At 46.9% G+C, this 16,988-nt stretch overlaps 2 protein-coding genes and 1 long non-coding RNA gene across 5 annotated transcripts; 2 read left to right on the top strand and 1 right to left on the bottom strand.

Annotated features, from left to right (window-relative positions):
• The first annotated feature begins 211 nt into the window (after positions 1–211).
• LOC124688919 lies at positions 212–1,163 on the top strand. Its single transcript, XR_006998669.1, has 3 exons — positions 212–344; positions 457–518; positions 743–1,163. It is a non-coding gene; the product is annotated as an uncharacterized LOC124688919 (long non-coding RNA).
• A 455-nt stretch (positions 1,164–1,618) lies between these two features.
• LOC124693538 (probable voltage-gated potassium channel subunit beta) lies at positions 1,619–5,174 on the bottom strand. Its single transcript, XM_047227016.1, has 4 exons — positions 4,611–5,174; positions 2,488–2,631; positions 2,069–2,233; positions 1,619–1,961 (listed from the first exon to the last, which is right to left on the bottom strand). Exons 1-4 carry the CDS (start codon positions 5,172–5,174, stop codon positions 1,848–1,850), a joined length of 987 nt encoding a protein of 328 aa, XP_047082972.1. The 3' UTR covers positions 1,619–1,847.
• Positions 5,175–10,405: 5,231 nt separating this feature from the next.
• LOC124688917 (O-methyltransferase 1, chloroplastic-like) lies at positions 10,406–14,942 on the top strand. 3 transcript variants are annotated; one of them, XM_047222539.1, is made up of 8 exons: positions 10,406–10,658; positions 11,447–11,622; positions 11,696–11,816; positions 12,172–12,296; positions 13,899–14,027; positions 14,115–14,211; positions 14,245–14,318; positions 14,756–14,942. In XM_047222539.1, exons 1-8 carry the CDS (start codon positions 10,412–10,414, stop codon positions 14,825–14,827), a joined length of 1,041 nt encoding a protein of 346 aa, XP_047078495.1. In that variant the 5' UTR covers positions 10,406–10,411; the 3' UTR covers positions 14,828–14,942. The 3 variants fall into 3 exon arrangements, with proteins under 3 accessions (XP_047078495.1, XP_047078493.1, XP_047078496.1); XM_047222537.1 differs by having other exon boundaries at positions 14,115–14,318; XM_047222540.1 differs by lacking the exon at positions 11,447–11,622 and having other exon boundaries at positions 11,712–11,816; positions 14,115–14,318.
• Positions 14,943–16,988: the final 2,046 nt, after the last annotated feature.

Genomic DNA, 16,988 nt, shown 5'->3' with positions numbered 1-16,988 from the left:
ATAAATCGTTAACCTCATGTTTGATTCCATGATCTGTCAGTTCAATGTGACTGCATTAGATTTATGGTGCTACAGTTATGGCAGTCGTGTTGGTGAAGTGCAGCATCTTCGGGCATTCATAGTTGCATATTGGAGTACTCTACTTAAGAAGTTGATGGCAACTTTAATTGCAAATACTGTATAAATCTTCCAAGCTTTTGATGTGTTCTTATTCATCGTATTGTTGTCTTGGAATTATCAGGTAGCACGAAGTCGCCCAGGCTGTTAGACAACTCTTCTGAATACCAGCTGACATATGAAGACAGAGATGGGGACTGGATGCTTGTTGGAGATGTCCCTTGGGAGTAAGCCCTCTGGACTGTGCATCTATAATTATACATGCTCGACACTAGTAAGATATTGTACTTACAAGCTTCCGAGTTCCTCGGAATAATTCTCCGGATGTTTGGTGTGCAGAATGTTTGTTGGTTCCGTGAAAAGGCTTAGGATCATGAGGACATCTGATGCCAGTGGTCTTGGTTAGATTCTTTCTTACCTCTTTCATGTGATCAACAATTAGCCAAGCATTTGAAGGAACTTTTAGTTAGAATGCATCATTGTTTTGTCTATAACACAATGGTGGCTGGATGATAAAAAAAAATTAGCACTTGAAGACTTCAATATTGCAATCACCATATAACATGTGTAACTATTTTTGCCCTACCTTGATTGACAATGCTGTTTTGCCAACATTCTACCGCAGGACCACGAGTTCAAGCTATTCACAGAATTGTAACTCCAACAAGAGGGAGAACATGAGAGCACCCGGTGAGCTGATGAAAGAGTTAGAGCCGAGCTTTGAACGCGTTCGACACCACGTTTGTGCAGCCAATGTCTGTGGCATAGTCGTGTGATTATTTCTACGTAGTTAAGATAGCAGAAGCTAATGTCTGCTTCTGGCGACTTCTTCTGGGCTTAATTCTATTTTTGCCTCCTGTCCTGGTTACTTCTTCTGAGATATGTAATTTTTTTTCCTGCCACCTACACGTCCGTCAGTGCGAGCATGCTATTTCTTTGTGTGGCAGAAGATTGTACCTGTGCTTACTCTGATATGTTTAGCTGTGAGATGAGAAGGCAGCTCCAGCAGACAGAGCCCTGGGAGGGAGTGCTGATAGCTTTGCTTAGACAATGTGTACTGTCAACTAACTAACTAACAATACCAAACGGCTAGATTTCCTTGCCGACCAGCAGAAAGCACACGCCCAAATCATGATCTCAGTAGATGCCCTGCTTTGGACACTTTTGGATCACATCAATTTCACTGTTCATCTTCGTCATAAATTTCATACAGACCGTGTATTCTGTAAGCGGTAGCAGCAAACAAGTTAATTTCTTTCTTCTCTTCCTTACCATCCACCCAAAACAGAGAGGCCTGCAACATCAGAAGTTCAAAAACAAAGGAACAAAACTTAGTGGTGGTACTGGATTGCCTGCCATTGAAATCTTGCAGCTCGACCAAGGAAAGAGAACCAGGGAGACAAATTCTCCAGATTCGCGGTCCTCGCCACAGCTAAACAATGGCAGGAGAAACAGGCCAGTACGACAGCGTAGCAACGGTCCAGGCAGAACATTACAGGAATCACAAAAGATGCCATCCATTCATCCATCCACAAGATACACACGGAACAGACTACGTCTGTAACAAAGTATCATCATGTCCACAAGAGAAATGTTTCACACGCTGTGCATATAAACGACTACACGGAACGAGGCATACAGGTTCAGGAAATTGGGCAGTGGAGATAAAAGCTGGCTAGAAGAAAATCCACAAGGTGAACGCCAAATCCCTCACACTTGTAAAAACCGCTTCATCTGTATGACTCGAGGCGCTTCGGCTTGCTCTGGACAACCGCCTCAATCTTCTCAAGGACCTCTGGGGTCAGCAGGGGGATGACTTCGAGAGCCTTCATGTTCTCAACAATCTGTTAATCATGGGGTTGCCAAGTGATGGGTTAGTATTACTAGTAGCGGGAAAAATGGTGTGGTAAGGATTTATCTTACGCTAAAAAAAGAGGCCAATGCAATGTACCTGGCTTTCTTTAGTGGCTCCAGTAATGACAGACGACACGTTGGGGTTCGATGCACACCAGGCGATACTAAGTTGGGCCAACGAAACGCCAAGCTCAGAAGCAATAGGTTTCAGCCCGTTCACTTTTCTAAGTGTGTCGTCAACGAGGGACCTGTTCGCCAGGTTCTGGGGAGAGAAACAAAGCACTCACCTCAGGATCATTTTCGCAATAATACACGTCAGGTCAAAAAGTGTCTAAGAATGGATAGACTATTACAGACATTCAGATTAAATGGCATGGAAGAACGCCATAAAACAGAATAAGCATCGCTAATTTCTTAGGGATCGTCTCAAGCAGGTGGCATTAATATTTTAAATTCATTTAAGAGGAAAAGCAGCATCACACGTGTGCAATACAGTGAAAAAGTTTCCGTAATTACCTTGTAATTATCGAGGGAAAACCGACTTTCAGCAGGAATATTCCCTTTGCTATACTTCCCAGTGAGAACTCCTGAAGCTAGAGGACTCCATGTAGTCAATCCGATGCCATAAGTATTGTAAAGAGGTACGAACTCAGACTCAACCTGCAAAAATACAGAACATTTCTTAGTTTTTGTGACACAATGATGTGAATACCTATACCTGCTGACACCATAAAGTGTTTTGACTAATATTCCAAAAATATAGTCCACAACACATCGGTGATAAAAGCCGAGCTGATACTTGCTCAGTCGACTGTCAAAGGTAGCCAGCGCAAACAAGAAACAAACTCCAGATAGACACGAATAAAACATAATGTACGGATCTAAATATGTGCTTTGGCAGTTCCATAGCAGAGTGTTTCATATGACTAATATTCCAATTGGTAACTAAGCATCCAACAAATAAGATCTGACCATTTCATAGACTGTAAAGTAGTACTGCTTACAGAATTCTGCATGGTACATCATAATAAGTAGTCCCCAGAAAGTTTCGAAATGATGTTCACTTTATGGAACATGCAATTTGGGAAATGAAGAATGATACCTATTACAAGTCGAAATAACAGCAAATGTTTCTTTTAGACAGGTATATGCTAGACTACAAAAGGTTAGCACCAAACCAATTATAGACCCCTAGTATAATACATCATAGAAAGCTATATTCCTTGTACTACGGAGTACTTGATTTCCGGCTACAATTTCCAGGTTGCAAAAATGACTTATTTTTCCAAGAACACCAAGTTGCAAAATTAGCTCAAGACCCAGTTTTGAAAACTGCAAATGACCCGTACTGTTGCAACTTTTTTTTGTTATCAGAAGGTTCCTTTACGGAAGCACTCGGGCTGGGCTCGTTTTCTTGCCAAAACATATAACATGCTCATGGAATCTTGTTTGTCCAAAATAAACCACAAAATATCTTAGGAGGAGTTGCACTTTTGAAATGCTATGGCAGCACACCTGAACATCAACTGCCAAAGTGTTACAAGTCGAAATAACACAAAATGTTTCTTTTAGAAGCTACATGCTAGACTACAAGAGGTTAGCACCAAACCAATTATAGACAACTATAATGCATCAAGAAAGTGCCCAAGTCTACTTTAAGTGATCTGAAGCTAGGTTGAGATAACTCTTGTGTGAACTTAAAATACAAGCCCTTAACTAGCTTATGAGATATTAAAAAACAACTTAAATGACAGCTTATTAAGTTAATCAGGAAAAGTAGGCATCAGCCAATTGAATACACAGATCAACAATGACAAGGACAGGTGGTGCCTCTTTTTTCTGGTTGGACAAGACCAATATCAAAGTGTCTATTCGATCAAGACTAAATACCAAACAATGATCCAAACTACAATCATGTAAAGCATCTTCCTTCTGGCCTAAGCTGTCTCTACTTACACCTAACCTTTCGTTATCAGCTGCTGTCTACCTGGAACACTTTATGATGCAAAAGTATAGTAAACAATGCACAGCCAGCACCTCCGTCTGATTTAGGAGCTATGCTACTCGAGTGCCATCTAGGCCACATCACGAAAGGTGATACTCCCTTAGTCCCTTGATTGCAACTCTCATATGTTCCAGTGGCAAAAGGCAAGCAGTCTCCATCACTGAAAATGAACAGTAGCGCTCTCTCGAGTGACAGATGCGCAATCGAGGCCGCCTTTTTGAAGGGAACCAATTCTCATGTACTCCTCCTTTAGTCCGTCCTTTGAGTGTAGGTAGGTTGCTAATGGGGAATGGTACTTGTTTGTGCATGATCCAAGAGTAAATTCCCCTCCTACCATCAATCAATTGTACTTGTACGTTGCTAATTAACGGGGCATGGTACTTGGGTGCAGTAGTACTCAAATTCGCTCTATTATGAGCTGTACTGCATTAAATCAAATTATCCCCTACAAATTTCAACGGAGGCACATTCTGGGGCTTGAAAGCATCCCAAGAGGGGGCTGGCACTGGTGAGTCAACGATCCATTGCTAGTACAATAGTACAGTGCAGCACCGCATAATTAGAGATGAAATTAGGACCTGCGCAAGTACTAAGAGAACATAAGAGTAGTAGAATTAAGCTGATGTATTAGTACCTTGTGTCGGGAGAAGAGGTTGTACTCGGGCTGCTCGACGATAGGCCCGACAAGATCAAGCCTATTGGCAACGCCCCACGCCTCCGTAATCTGCTGCGCGCTCCACTCCGACGTGCCCCAGTAGAACGCCCACCCCTGATCAATGACCCAGTTCATCGCCCTCACCGTCTCCTCAATCGGCGTGGTGGCATCCGGCCGATGACAGTACACCACATCCACGTACTCCATGTCGAGCCGCCTGAGGGACGCTTTCAGGCCCTCGACGAGGTGCTTGCGCGAGAGGCCCTTGTCGTTGGGCCCCTGGCCGCCCCAGAAGAGCTTGGTGGAGACGACGACGTCGGCGCGGCGCCAGCCCAGGTCGCGCATGGCCTGCCCCATGATCTCCTCGGCGCGCCCGTTCGCGTAGACCTCGGCGTTGTCGAAGAAGTTGACCCCCGCGTCGCGCGCCGCCTGCAGGAGGGTCTTGGCCTCTTTGACGTCCAGCTGGTTGCCGAAGGTCACCCACGCGCCGTAGGAGAGCTGGCTCACCCGGAGGCCTGAGCGGCCCAGGTTGTTGTACTGCATCGCAGAGGGGGGGGGGGGGGACGGAACGACGGACGGACGGCTCGCCGGCGGCGGGGGGCGGTTTAGATCTGTGTGCGGCGTGAGTGTGGAGTGTGGGGAGGAAGACGATGGAGATGGAGATGGAGAGTGGATGTGGCTATTTCTAACTCGGCTTCTAGGTGGCGGGTCGAGCGGCGGACAGGTGGACCGTGCTGTGCTGGGCCCGCGAGTCAGTGGGAATGAGCAGTCGCTGTTGCTCTGGCGGACGGTACGTGGGGACAAGGGTGGTGGGGCCGCGGCCGGCGGTTTTGCCGGCGGGAATCGATACCTGACGTGTGGGCCGCGAGAAGAGCGGCATCTGGTAGGCGTGCGTGTCCTGGCAGAGGAAGGGAAGGCGAAAGCGCTTCGGATCTCTTCTGTTCTGGCAGGTACTCTGATCTACAGTATACGCATTATTCAACGCAGTTTCTTGGAGCGTCTTCGTAGGGGTAGTGTGTGCGTGTGTGCGTTCGATAAATGTGAGTGTGTCCGCGTATGTATGAGGCGTCTTTGATTGTATTGTGTTTCACAAAAAAAAAAAAGAGTCAAATACCTGTAGTAGGTCACCGGATCTATCCGTGTATTTCGTTTATTTAGAGAAGTGGTAATTACGGATCTACGGTCATCGATGATTTGCGTACCTGGAAATTTGGGTTTGGATACTCCGAGTCACAAGGCTTCCAAGAAAGAACTACATCGACTGCCGTCGAGGTTGGTGTTGGGATACCTTGCCGTCGCCCGTCGATGCTGGAGTCTCTAGGGTCGTCGCAAGGCTAGGAGCGTCGAGGCTTGAGGTCACCGTGACCGGCGAGACTCGGAGGTGGTTCAAGCATATGCCGAGCTCGGTGGCCATTTTGGGGCGGCTCGGGTGTGGATGAAGGACAACGACGCCGGAGGAGAGGAGAGGGCTGCATGGCCGAAGAGAGACGAAAGGTCGGAGCGAGGCGCTGCTCGCTGGTGGAGTTCGGGACTCGCGAGACGAGTCATACAACATGGTGGCGACGAGGGGAGGAGGGAGTGCGCGTTCTTGGCACTCGAGCATCTTCTTTTAGTTGGGCTTAGGCTAAAAGTGAAATATCGTTAGTTGAGTTGGTGCAATACATTGGTTATTTGGGTAGATAGGGCAATTTGAGTAGTACTAGTCCTTGCCACCCGATTCTCCCAAATTAAATACGGATTTCAATAATTTTTTATGAAACACCAAAACTAACAAACCTGAAGTTTTATCCTGTTGAGCTGGGTGTCACTGCCGTGCTAGTTTTGCTTGTTGCCTTGTTGGTTGTCCGATCGGCGATCTTGTTCGGGAAAAGAAAAAGGGAGGAATGAAGAATGGGGTGCAGGACGAGACAGAAAATCTTGGAGCGATCGACCTCTGCGAGACTTCCAAAATATGCAACGTGGGTGGGGCGGTGACGGCACCGCCGTGCCCGTGCGAAGCCAGAAAAGGATCCAAAGATTCGAGGAGCACCTGCGCCACGTGCGCTCTGGGTTCCTTTGTGCGGGTACGGTCAGGGCCGGATCCGATCGAGCCACCCAAACTGCTCGCACTTCCGCTTCCAAGAGCAATACAGTTTTTTTTAAGGCTTCCAAATTTAGTACAGTATATTTTTCTCAATCTCGATATTTTGCTCCTACCTAGTGAATTGTGGATAGAGTTTTGTAGGGGTTGGATGACCGTAACGGATCACCCAATACTTTAGAGTATTATTCGTACTAATCCTACAAAAACTCAAGTACCAAACAAGGTCTAAGCAGACTGAATTTCTGGCTTTTTTCTTTTCTTCTCTAACGGGTAAAGTTCTCAATGAACCTAGAGCCTGCAAGCAGCAAATGTGCGATTACAAAAAGAAACCTACAGAAAATAAAAATTACAACAATCCTTTTCTTTTATAGCTAATGTCCCACAAAACTTCATAGAAACACAATCAAGTCCAGGATCATTGCCCACAAAACACCGCGTGGCGTGAGTTCCCTTGCACACCGCCCCGCCTAGCTCGTGTGCCGGTCTGATCCGTTCCATCCCGCTCATCCCCTGGTCCGCACGAGCCAGGCTGTTGCCCCTATGCCTAGTAGCTCCCTTGCGCTCACACCACGCACACTCACCTGACGTGACCTGTCGGGCCACCCTTCTCCACGACCAGGTTGAGGACGAGGCCAACTCGCTCTGCCTGGGGGGGTCCCAATTTGAACCCGCGGTGGCCGATTTCGGTATTTTGCGATATATTGTTATCTATCCCTGGATGGATTAAGTTGAGGTTCACCGGAATTTAGCCAGACTCCAGCGTGTCTATCGGCGGAAGGTGTTGGTGGGAGGTGACATATCCCCAACCACCAGTGTTAACCGTATACATGCACCGTCAGTTTGGCTTTAAATCGCCTCTAAAACTTAATATATAAGGATCATGGGCATGTTCAGGGTGCCCTCTAAAAAAATTTAGAGGTTGAACGAATTTAAGAGGGTCTATTTTCTCAACTAAAATAAAACACTAAAAATCAGTGAATTTAAGATTTAATCACTTAAGCATCTCTAGCAAAGCCCGTAAAACAAGCCAAAACTGAAAAACTCCGGCGGAAATACGGGTTAGGGCCGAAACTGGGACAAAACGGAGCCCGAACTCGCGGCCTGGCCGTATAACGAGTTCGGGCCCCCGAGAAACTGGGCGGCCACCCCATATTAAAAAGGGCCGCAGAGGGGAGTTCGATTTACAAATCCTACTCCCCCCACCACTTTCACTCCAGTCGCCTGCCTCCTCTCCGGCGAGCCATTCCGCCGCCTCTGACGCCGCTTCGCCGCTTCTGCCACCACCCCTCCGTCCGCAATGGGGCGGTTAAGACGAGTAGGTAGGGGAGGGGGCCGAATCAGCGGCGGGAAGGAACCACGGCGTCCACCGGGTGTACGGTCGGAGGCGGGCGTGCTCCGACTGCTCATGGAAGCGGGCGACACTGCAGTGGCCGCGTGCTATCGCACGCCGGCAAGCGCGCGTGGAGGCTCTCGACGAAGCATAAGCGGAGGTGCCCCCGCTGGCTCGTGTAGCCCGTCGCTGCCAGCGCTACCCCCACGCGGCAACAACGACGACGACGCAGACGGGCTGCCTGTAGCCTGCGGGAGCTCGGCGAAGGCGGCAGCGTTCGCGGTGGCGGCGCTCATCATCGCGTAGGAGTCGCCGGCGAGGAAAACCCTCCGCCGCCGACAGGAAGCGCCTCGGTGACAATCCGGTGCCTAATCTAGTAGTTTAGATCTCAAATTAACGAAAGTAGGTCCAACTATCATGTATTTTGGCTAGTTTAATGTAAATTAACGATGAATCAAGCTTGATCGGAGCAAAATGGGTTCAATCGCGAGTTTGATTTTCCCGCGATGTTTCATTTTCGCTTTTTCAGTTCGCGAGTTCGGTTTCTGATCTGCGTCGTGACAAAAACCATCTAAACTCTATAATTAGGAAGACCGAACGCATTCGGAGATATGCCGACTCTGCTAGAGATGCTCTTAGAGCATCTCCAACGAGCGCGCTATATCGCGCGCGCTAAAACTAAGAATCCGCGCGCGGTAAACGGATAGCGCGCGCCGTGCCGCTTTTTCCTCCGCCGGACGCGCTAATATGCAGCGCGTGCGCGCGCGAGAAAAATGGTCCTCCGCCGGGCGCGGCAAAATACAGCACGCGCGGCGCGGAAAACAGATTTCTAGACTATTTTGCATTCACAAAGATCAAATAAACACACATAATTGCATTCACAATTCATGAAACAAATGACACAAAGTGCAACAACATCACATAGTTCAACAAGGACACACAAAATGACGTAGTTCAACAATGACACACGACATATGGTTCAAATGGACAAAGTGGAACACATAATGCATATCACAAATGCATATCACACTTCCGCATTTTCCAAGTCAACACCTTCTTCTTCCTCCTCGTCATCTTGGGTTGAAGGAGGAATAGTAGCATTCATGGAAGACACGAAGCCTCCCGGTGGTGCTCCCATACTCCCATACACACCACTCACGGAGCCTCCCATGGTCCCTCCAAACACTCCTCCATAGCTTGGTCCTCCCATGCCGGCCATGCCTCCATAGCCTCCCATGCCGGCCATGCCTCCCATGGTGGGCATGGGCATGCTTCCCATGCCGGCCATGCCTCCCATGGTGGGCATGGGCATGCTTCCCATGCCGGCCATGCCTCCCATGCCTCCTCCAAACGTCGGCATGCCTCCTCCAAACATGCCTCCTCCAAACATGCCGGTGAGTGGAAGTGTTCACGAGGATCCAACATTCATTGTCTCCATGAATGCCGCATCATCCACTCTACATTGCAATGAAATTCATTACCATCGGCTAGGTATGCATGTAAACCACAATTCGACAAAAAAGTAGTGTTTTTTACCTCTCGGGCATTTCACCATCCACCATATGTGCGCCCGCGCGGTTGTCGGACGGAGGCGTCGGCCGGGTCGGCGGAGGAGGAGGAGGAGGAGGCGCCCGGTTCGGCGCCGGAGGAGGAGGCTGCCGGCGGGGGACGGGCGCCTTCGCTTTCTTCGGTGGCGCGACGGCGGCGGGGCCGAGGTGCGGCCGTTTGGTCGACGGCGCCTTCCCTCCTCGCGCGCGGGCCGCGCGTGCCGGCGCCCGCGCGGCCATCCGCGCCGCGGCGGCGCCGCTGCGTGCGGCGCCCGCGCGGCGGACGAAGAGCGCCCGCGCGGCGGCTCGTTGGGTTCCCGGCGTCGGGCGCCGCCGCTAGGGTTTGGCGGCGGCGCGGCGGAGTGGCGGCGGCGGAGGGCGTGACGAGCAGGGAGGGGTTGGCGGGTTGCCGGAGGGGTCGTCCATCGTCGGGATCGCCGGCGGCGCGCGGAGACGACGGATTGGGCTCGGGGCAGCGACGCGGAGGCGGAAGTTTCGGCCGCGGCGGATTTTCGCGCTTGGACGAGCGATGCCGCGCGCCGTAGCCGACGCGCCGGATATGCCGCTCCGGATTGTGCAAAACGCCGCGCGCCCTAAATTTTTTACAGCGCCGCGCCGTTTACCGCGCCTGCTGGAGCGCCACTTTCCCTCCCGCGCGCGCTATATCGGACGTTTTTATGCCGCGCGGCCTATATAGCGCGCCTGTTGGAGATGCTCTTATAAGGGTTTTTATTTTAAGAAAGAATTAGGAAGGGGTCTTCTAGATGATGATATGAGAACGGGAGGACCAGTCACGGCTGTAGGGCATGTGACGTCAGCCATGCTCGTGCTGCCGACGCTCGCCGCCCGGCCTCTCCGGCCACCTCCGCGTCTCGCTCCCCCTCCGCTCGCCTCCTCCTGGAACTGCCGAACGAAGAGGACGCTCTTGCAACCGGGCCCCTTCGCCGCCGGCGCCGACACCCCCCGGGGCCGCGGAGGCCCGCTCCCGGAACCGGAGCAGCGCGACCAGCTCCTCCTTGCCGCCCTCCACGCCGCTCGCCTCAGGGACGAGGAGTCACGCCGCCCAGGTTAGCCGTACGCATCGTGTGTTCTGGCTTGTTTGAGTCAACGATTGTGCCGGTGTGGTACTACTGCGTTACGCACGACGTGGCCACGAATTGGAGGGTTCCTTCTGCCCCTATGTCCAGCCTGAATTTGTTCAGGGTCCAACTTATCCTTTATGGAGTTATCACACTAGATCTTTTTTGTTTGTCTCTGATCTGACATTTGCAGATATTTTACTGGTAGACATCTCAGCATTCATCCCAATGCATCAATCCCAATGATCCAGAGCTCTTCTAAATTTCCGCATTGACTTTAGTTAGCATGCATCTTTTCACCAAATCATGACTGTGTAGGTTCTATTATTCACATTTGAAGCTTGAAAGAGCTGTCTGCCTGCCAAGCTATATATCCTCGGCTACAAAGCACATTCCATTTAGCATGTCAATACTATCACATCTTCTCTTGACAACTAGATAAGTTCATTTTAGGCAAGTAAAAAAGAATCATAAATGTGTATGCTCTTATCTTATTTGTGTTCCTGATGATGTGCTGCAATGTTTCATTTTGTGCCGTCACATGATTACTTTAGTTTTACCTGTTCTAGTTGCATCTTGCATGACCATTTGTTTTCCAAATTAGCTACAGTGTCTCAGTCCCAGACAAGGTAAAGCACGATAGAATTGTTTGAATCTTGTTTTTGCGAAGCTTAGATAATGATATCTGGAGAGTATTACTCTAGAATTTATTTTTAGTGACTAGTAATATGACTGTTTGCCAATTCTAATGTTTCATAGTAATTCCGTGGTTGCAGATCCCCTTTTTATCGATCCATATGCTGCTGTGCTACTTTCGCTTGATGTGGCACATCACGCTTCGGAACCTCTCGCCTTGCATTTAACGCCATGTGCAGACCATTATCGACTAACTACTAGATATGTTGATGATAAATTGCAAAATTTGATAACCAGTTCAGATAATTTTAGACAGGTACTGAAATTTACCTAAAATTTATGCCAGTTGTCTTCCAGTCTACCTGAGGAGCAAGGCTTATTCCTTATAGATTGTTTTGTTGACAGATGGAATGGACACTCGTCCATATAGGCTGAGTTGGCCAAAGTTGTCTGTCGTCTACGATGTATCACCTGGAAGAGTCTTCAGTGCAGCAGCCCAGCAACTCAGAGGTGTGACTAGTATTATGCTGCGCAGTCCTATTTTCGCCCTTCTGAGGAACTGGTGCATGTCTTTGTTATCGAAGATGAACGTTTAATATTTCACTTGTCCGCTGAGTGCTAATTATTCACATGTCTGAAACAGTAAGATGTATCTTATTCGAGGCTAACAGAAACATGTAATCATCAAAGCAGTATTTTTGTTACAGTGTTAGCGAATCTATTTCTACGTCTCTACTTTTTGTAACTGTGGAGGACGAAAATAATAATGCTATATGTTATTTCCAAATTTGGATTTATTTCTGCGAGGCTGAAAATTGATGACCACTAGCTCCTGTAATTTTATTTATTTCTTGGATGATGACAGGGGCAGGAGCAAAAATACCCAGGAATTGTGTTTTGCTGCATACTCCTTTAGAGTCTCCTAATTTACAGGAGGGCTTGTGCAAAAATGGCTTCAACGGAAATAGGCCGAGCTTGTGGGTACTGCAGGTAATTAGCCTTACCATTCAGTTCAACCAAATATCTGCTAATCTTTTTGTGCATTTTTCTTGCTAGTTTATTCTAGTTGGTTCAAGGATGCTTACATATTAGCTATAGATTCAGCGGTGCATATTTTATGGATGTGGCACAATTATGTTGCGTTAGAATTAGTTTGTGGTATTTGAAGTTCAATAGCTGACATCACCTTTGAAGGACTAATTGCTGTATCTTGATCCATGGATTATGTGTTCTCTTTTATTTGCATTCACAATAACCAACATATTTATCGTAAGACATAGTTGCACAATTACCACTTGCTGCATGCTTCAGTTACCATCCATTGCATACCAGGTGTGTGCCAGGGTATGGAAAAGTAGTGGTCTTTGAGTAATGGCTCGTTCCTGCATGTTCTTGCGGGTGCAGGGTACTACGTGAAATTCTGCAATTGTCTTAGTTCTTTTGTTGTTTTAGCTCAATTGTATATGTGTGGAGTAGTAGTAATATAGTGAGGATGAAGATTGAATTCTCAAGAATCAAAGACAAGACTGGACATAACAAACAAACTAGAATCCAGCAAAACCTGACCATCCGATACACTGGATTGCCTATTTTGTGCACATCTCTAATACGTCCTCTCAGATCCGCTTCAGTAATAAATCGTGTCTGGCATTTGTCCATAACTTCGAATCTGCAAAAAAATGGGAATATAAAACGCAAGGCCTTGATTATTTTGGCTAGTTTCAGCTGGTTTAATTGAAAAACTCGGAAACTTCATGCCTGGTCAAGGTTTGGGTCTGAGCTTCTGGTTAATTTCTCAGTGAAGTTTTGGAAAATCTGGTTTTGTTAAATTCTGTGTCTACTACCGTAGCCATCATACACTATGCTTGGCCTACAACATGCTCACAGCTGTACACATGGGGCACTGTCTTGGTGCTAGAATCAACAAGCACTCCTGGACCAACCCTATCATAATGCAGTACTAGATGGGTCATGTTTTATGTTTGGTCTGTAACATGGTGGGAGTGTTAATGATTTAAGATGGAGGAGATGCTCCTGTACCCTCGTGACATGACACTTAGTCAAAGATGGTGCAGATGAAATGCAAGGGCAGGACTTGAGAGGACAGGCTGACAGGGTACACAAGATAATACTTTGCTTAATCGATAATGAAATAGGGTCAGTCATTTCATAGCCAGCGGACAAGGTAAATATGTGTATGGAAAATAACAAACTTGGAAATATCCCTAACAGGTCTAAACATGCTATGTGTAAAGAATATATGGAATTGTATACCTGTTTTGTTGGGGCTGTGCGCGCTAGGGCCTGCTCCCCTCCCTATAGAACTCTCTTACATCTAATAAACCTTAACTGTCAGATCCATACCATGCTTCCAAGAAATCCTGTTCAACCATTTCCCAACCAAAATGTCAAGCAGCGAGCAATATACCTTTTGAAGTTTTACTTCCCTGATGACTATATGTCTACTGTATCAGATAATTTAATCTGCATTGGCAAATTCTATATAAGCTTGAACCTGTTTGGCCTTTTGTTCAATATAAGAAAAGCTCTAGAAACTGCATTTTGTGTAACAAAATTGCCATGTCATTGCAGGGTTTACCTCTGTTCACTTCTTCAAGCTTGGAAAGCCTTTTGCTCGTTATAAGCAGTTTAGCAATGAAGGGGAGTATCTTCATAGGAGAGTTGACACATTTTCCAGATTGGACAGCAGCAGCAGACATGGTTGATTTAAGTCCTTACTATATAAGAACATCTATATACTTGTACATTGTTCATCAAATAACAGTGTCGTTGTCCTACACTATGCAGGTCTCTGAGAAAGATAGGCTCGAGAACCTTTTCTTTACCCAGGGTTTCCAGGTCAGCTTTGTTCACTATGAAAATGTTGCAAAGGATCTTGGCTTAGGTTATGAAAATGTTGCAAAGGATCTTGGCTTAGGTCTAGCTCCTCCAAGGAAACAATGTGGCAGAGTCCTTTTGGTTGCTGAACAGCTGCGATTTTCAGATGCACAGGTAATACAACCAATGGGAGACACTAAACATCAATTTTGGCTTTGATAGTTTTGGGGATTGGCATGTGCTCAAATAGTTTAGAAGAAAGTCTATTTCTCGTTAGCACTCCTTATGTAAAAAGTTAAGGTTTTTGATATGTCATTCTAATAGTATAATTATCTCTAAAGCAAGATGAGTTTAGTGGTACCCTTACTTCAGTTGATACTTGATAGTCTATAACATACATTGGCAGTGGCAGCACCCGCATGTTAATGGTGCAACCAAATGGACCCAGTTAGCTAGACCAAACTGCGCAAGGGCTTGAATAGACAAAATGAACTGAAAGAAAAGGATTGCACAATAGTCGAGTAATTGGGGACCTGACTGCTCACATTTACTTTTGTAGGCCATCCTTGCAATTTTGACCCCTGTTTTCTCTTGTTTGTATGGCTTCACAGATGGAGAGTTTCAGGTCCCATTTTGAAAGAACAGAGGAGGATGCTGATGAAGAAGGATTCGAGGAACTTTAGTTCCGTACGTACACAGTGCATTTAAGATTTCAGAATGGTTTTGGATTGCTATTGAAGAAGGATGCATTTTGTTTTCTTGAGTTAAAATTATGTCTGGTTCTAGTCTATGGCATAAAGGGTTTTACAGTTTACTTCTAAAACACGCAAACGGCGCTCTCTCAGTGAATACAGGTTTCTTTGTCTCGGTGTTGCATGCTAGCTTCTCGAGTCGTTGAATTATTTTACTCTGACCAAGTTGAAGAAAGAAGTGCCACAATACTCTGATGTTGGACGCCGAGTATATTCCATTATTAATTGTCAGGTTATAGTCAGTCAGATTATAACCACTTCATTTTTTCCACATGATAATTAGGCCTCCACTTCCCCATCACTCTCATGAATCAATAACTTATCAATCGTGAACTTACGCATCAATTTTTTTTGCCTTAGCTTTAGCCAAATGTGAATCAGACAGAAACTTCACATCTGATTTTGTTTGCCTCAGGACATCCTGAAGTGCTCGAACTTCCCGGGATGTTCTCATCCACTGACAGTTCCATCTTGAAGCTATCATTGCTCCCGGTGGTCCTCCTTGAAGGAGGGCGCTGATTCCACTAAATCATCAGTTTCATCTTCATCTACTCCTCATTTCTTTATCCTCTTCATATCATCGATGTTTTGTGTTGTATTCATTAAATCATTATCGATAGTATTACCGGTTTAGTTCTCTACCAAGAAAAGCTATGTAGCAACGCTGCCTCCTTGACCGACCAGAACCGCCGGCGCAGTGTTGGTATCTATATTACCATCACTAGATATCAACCGCTTCCTCAGGCCACATGGAAGGCAGCCAAGATCATCTAGGTCCTTGTGTCATAGGTTCATGTCTTCATCTTCATCAACTCTTGGTTCACGGCGAACCCTTCCTCTTCCTCTACCCTCACATCCACCTCTTTTGCTAATGTGGCTGCCTTCGGCCCTTGGTGGTAAAGTCTCAAGAGGCCATAGCATCTAGCCTTCCCACCCGCACCCTTGCACGACATGAACTCCATCACCACATTCCTCAACCACATGTCCAATAAGACCACAAAAAATGACACAAGTTTGGTGATTTCTCATATAAGACCAGACACTTTTTCTTCCCCTTTAGGACTAAAGGAACCAACTGAAAAAAGGTTTACTGATATCCAGAAAGACTTGTGATGCAGGTATTTTTCAGGATTAATCCTACCCTCATTCACAATAACCGTGAAAGTTGGATCCCCAAATTTCTTTGCTACCTTTTCAGACAATTCCTTCTTCCTCATTAGGTCATCTGGCAATCCCTGGATACATTCCCACATTGGGATCTTATCAAGCTTATACTCCTGAACATGACAATGACCACAATCAATTACCCTATTCCAAATTTCCAATCGCCAAGGAGCTAGAATTGGACTAGGAACAAGTTTGAACCGATCACCTTGAAGGTAACATCCTGCGCAAATGCCTAGGCATTACACATCTATTTGAATAGTGTCGTGTGACTAAAGGGTTTGGTTGTGTGGACTTTGAAAATCCCCAACCATCTGACCTCCTTGATCAGTCCATCAAGCTCCTCCGAGAAATCTAGATCCTCTTCCTCTTTTCCATGAAGGCTCAGGCCCTCAAATTTATCCTCAAAACTGAGATCAGCCATGGGGTTCTTCCCACCTCTCCCAGTATTCGGCGATGAACTCCCGTCGCCTCCTTTCCCGCCACTGGATCAGCCGTGCAACCTCGCTCTGGGGAGCGTAGGGAACAGTGGAGAGAGATGTCAGCCGAAGATCCTCACTCCGAGAGCGTAACCACGTCAATCAAGGTGATTTTGGATTTTTGGTAACTCATGTGGCACACTGATAGAGGAAGACGAAATCCTAGAAAAACCCTAGGGGTCATTTGGTCTTCTTTTGTCTGGCGTGTTTGTTATTAAGATGGCAACCTTAATGCTGAGTGCTTGTATTGTCATGGTTAATTGTTTCATGGAAACACAGTAACACGCATGTCCGGTTTTCCTTGTGGGATGGCAAAGAACCTTTAACTGTGATATATTACTTTTATACTCTACCTAGACCGTCACTGAGGATCTGCAGCGTGCCAAAGCGCGCCTATGGTTCTAGTTCGAATGAATGGTCCATATCAATATTGGGAGATACGCTCTCAA

This window comes from Lolium rigidum, chromosome 2 (assembly GCF_022539505.1).
Source record: "Lolium rigidum isolate FL_2022 chromosome 2, APGP_CSIRO_Lrig_0.1, whole genome shotgun sequence".
Taxonomy (NCBI): Eukaryota; Viridiplantae; Streptophyta; class Magnoliopsida; order Poales; family Poaceae; genus Lolium; species Lolium rigidum.
This window is presented reverse-complemented; position numbering and strand designations above follow the sequence as displayed.

Bases quoted from the DNA above. Each gene is read 5' to 3' on its own strand.
- LOC124688917 (XM_047222537.1), top strand. From the start codon at position 10,412: ATGCTCGTGCTGCCGACGCTCGCCGCCCGGCCTCTCCGGCCACCTCCG. The intron at 11,817-12,171 runs GTGTGACTAGTA...GGATGATGACAG, and splicing joins AGCAGCCCAGCAACTCAGAG to GGGCAGGAGCAAAAATACCC. The intron at 12,297-13,898 runs GTAATTAGCCTT...ATGTCATTGCAG, and splicing joins CGAGCTTGTGGGTACTGCAG to GGTTTACCTCTGTTCACTTC.
- LOC124693538 (XM_047227016.1), bottom strand. From the start codon at position 5,174: ATGCAGTACAACAACCTGGGCCGCTCAGGCCTCCGGGTGAGCCAGCTC. The intron at 2,632-4,610 runs GTACTAATACAT...GTATTTTTGCAG, and splicing joins ACCTCTTCTCCCGACACAAG to GTTGAGTCTGAGTTCGTACC. The intron at 1,962-2,068 runs GTACATTGCATT...CATGATTAACAG, and splicing joins GAGCCACTAAAGAAAGCCAG to ATTGTTGAGAACATGAAGGC.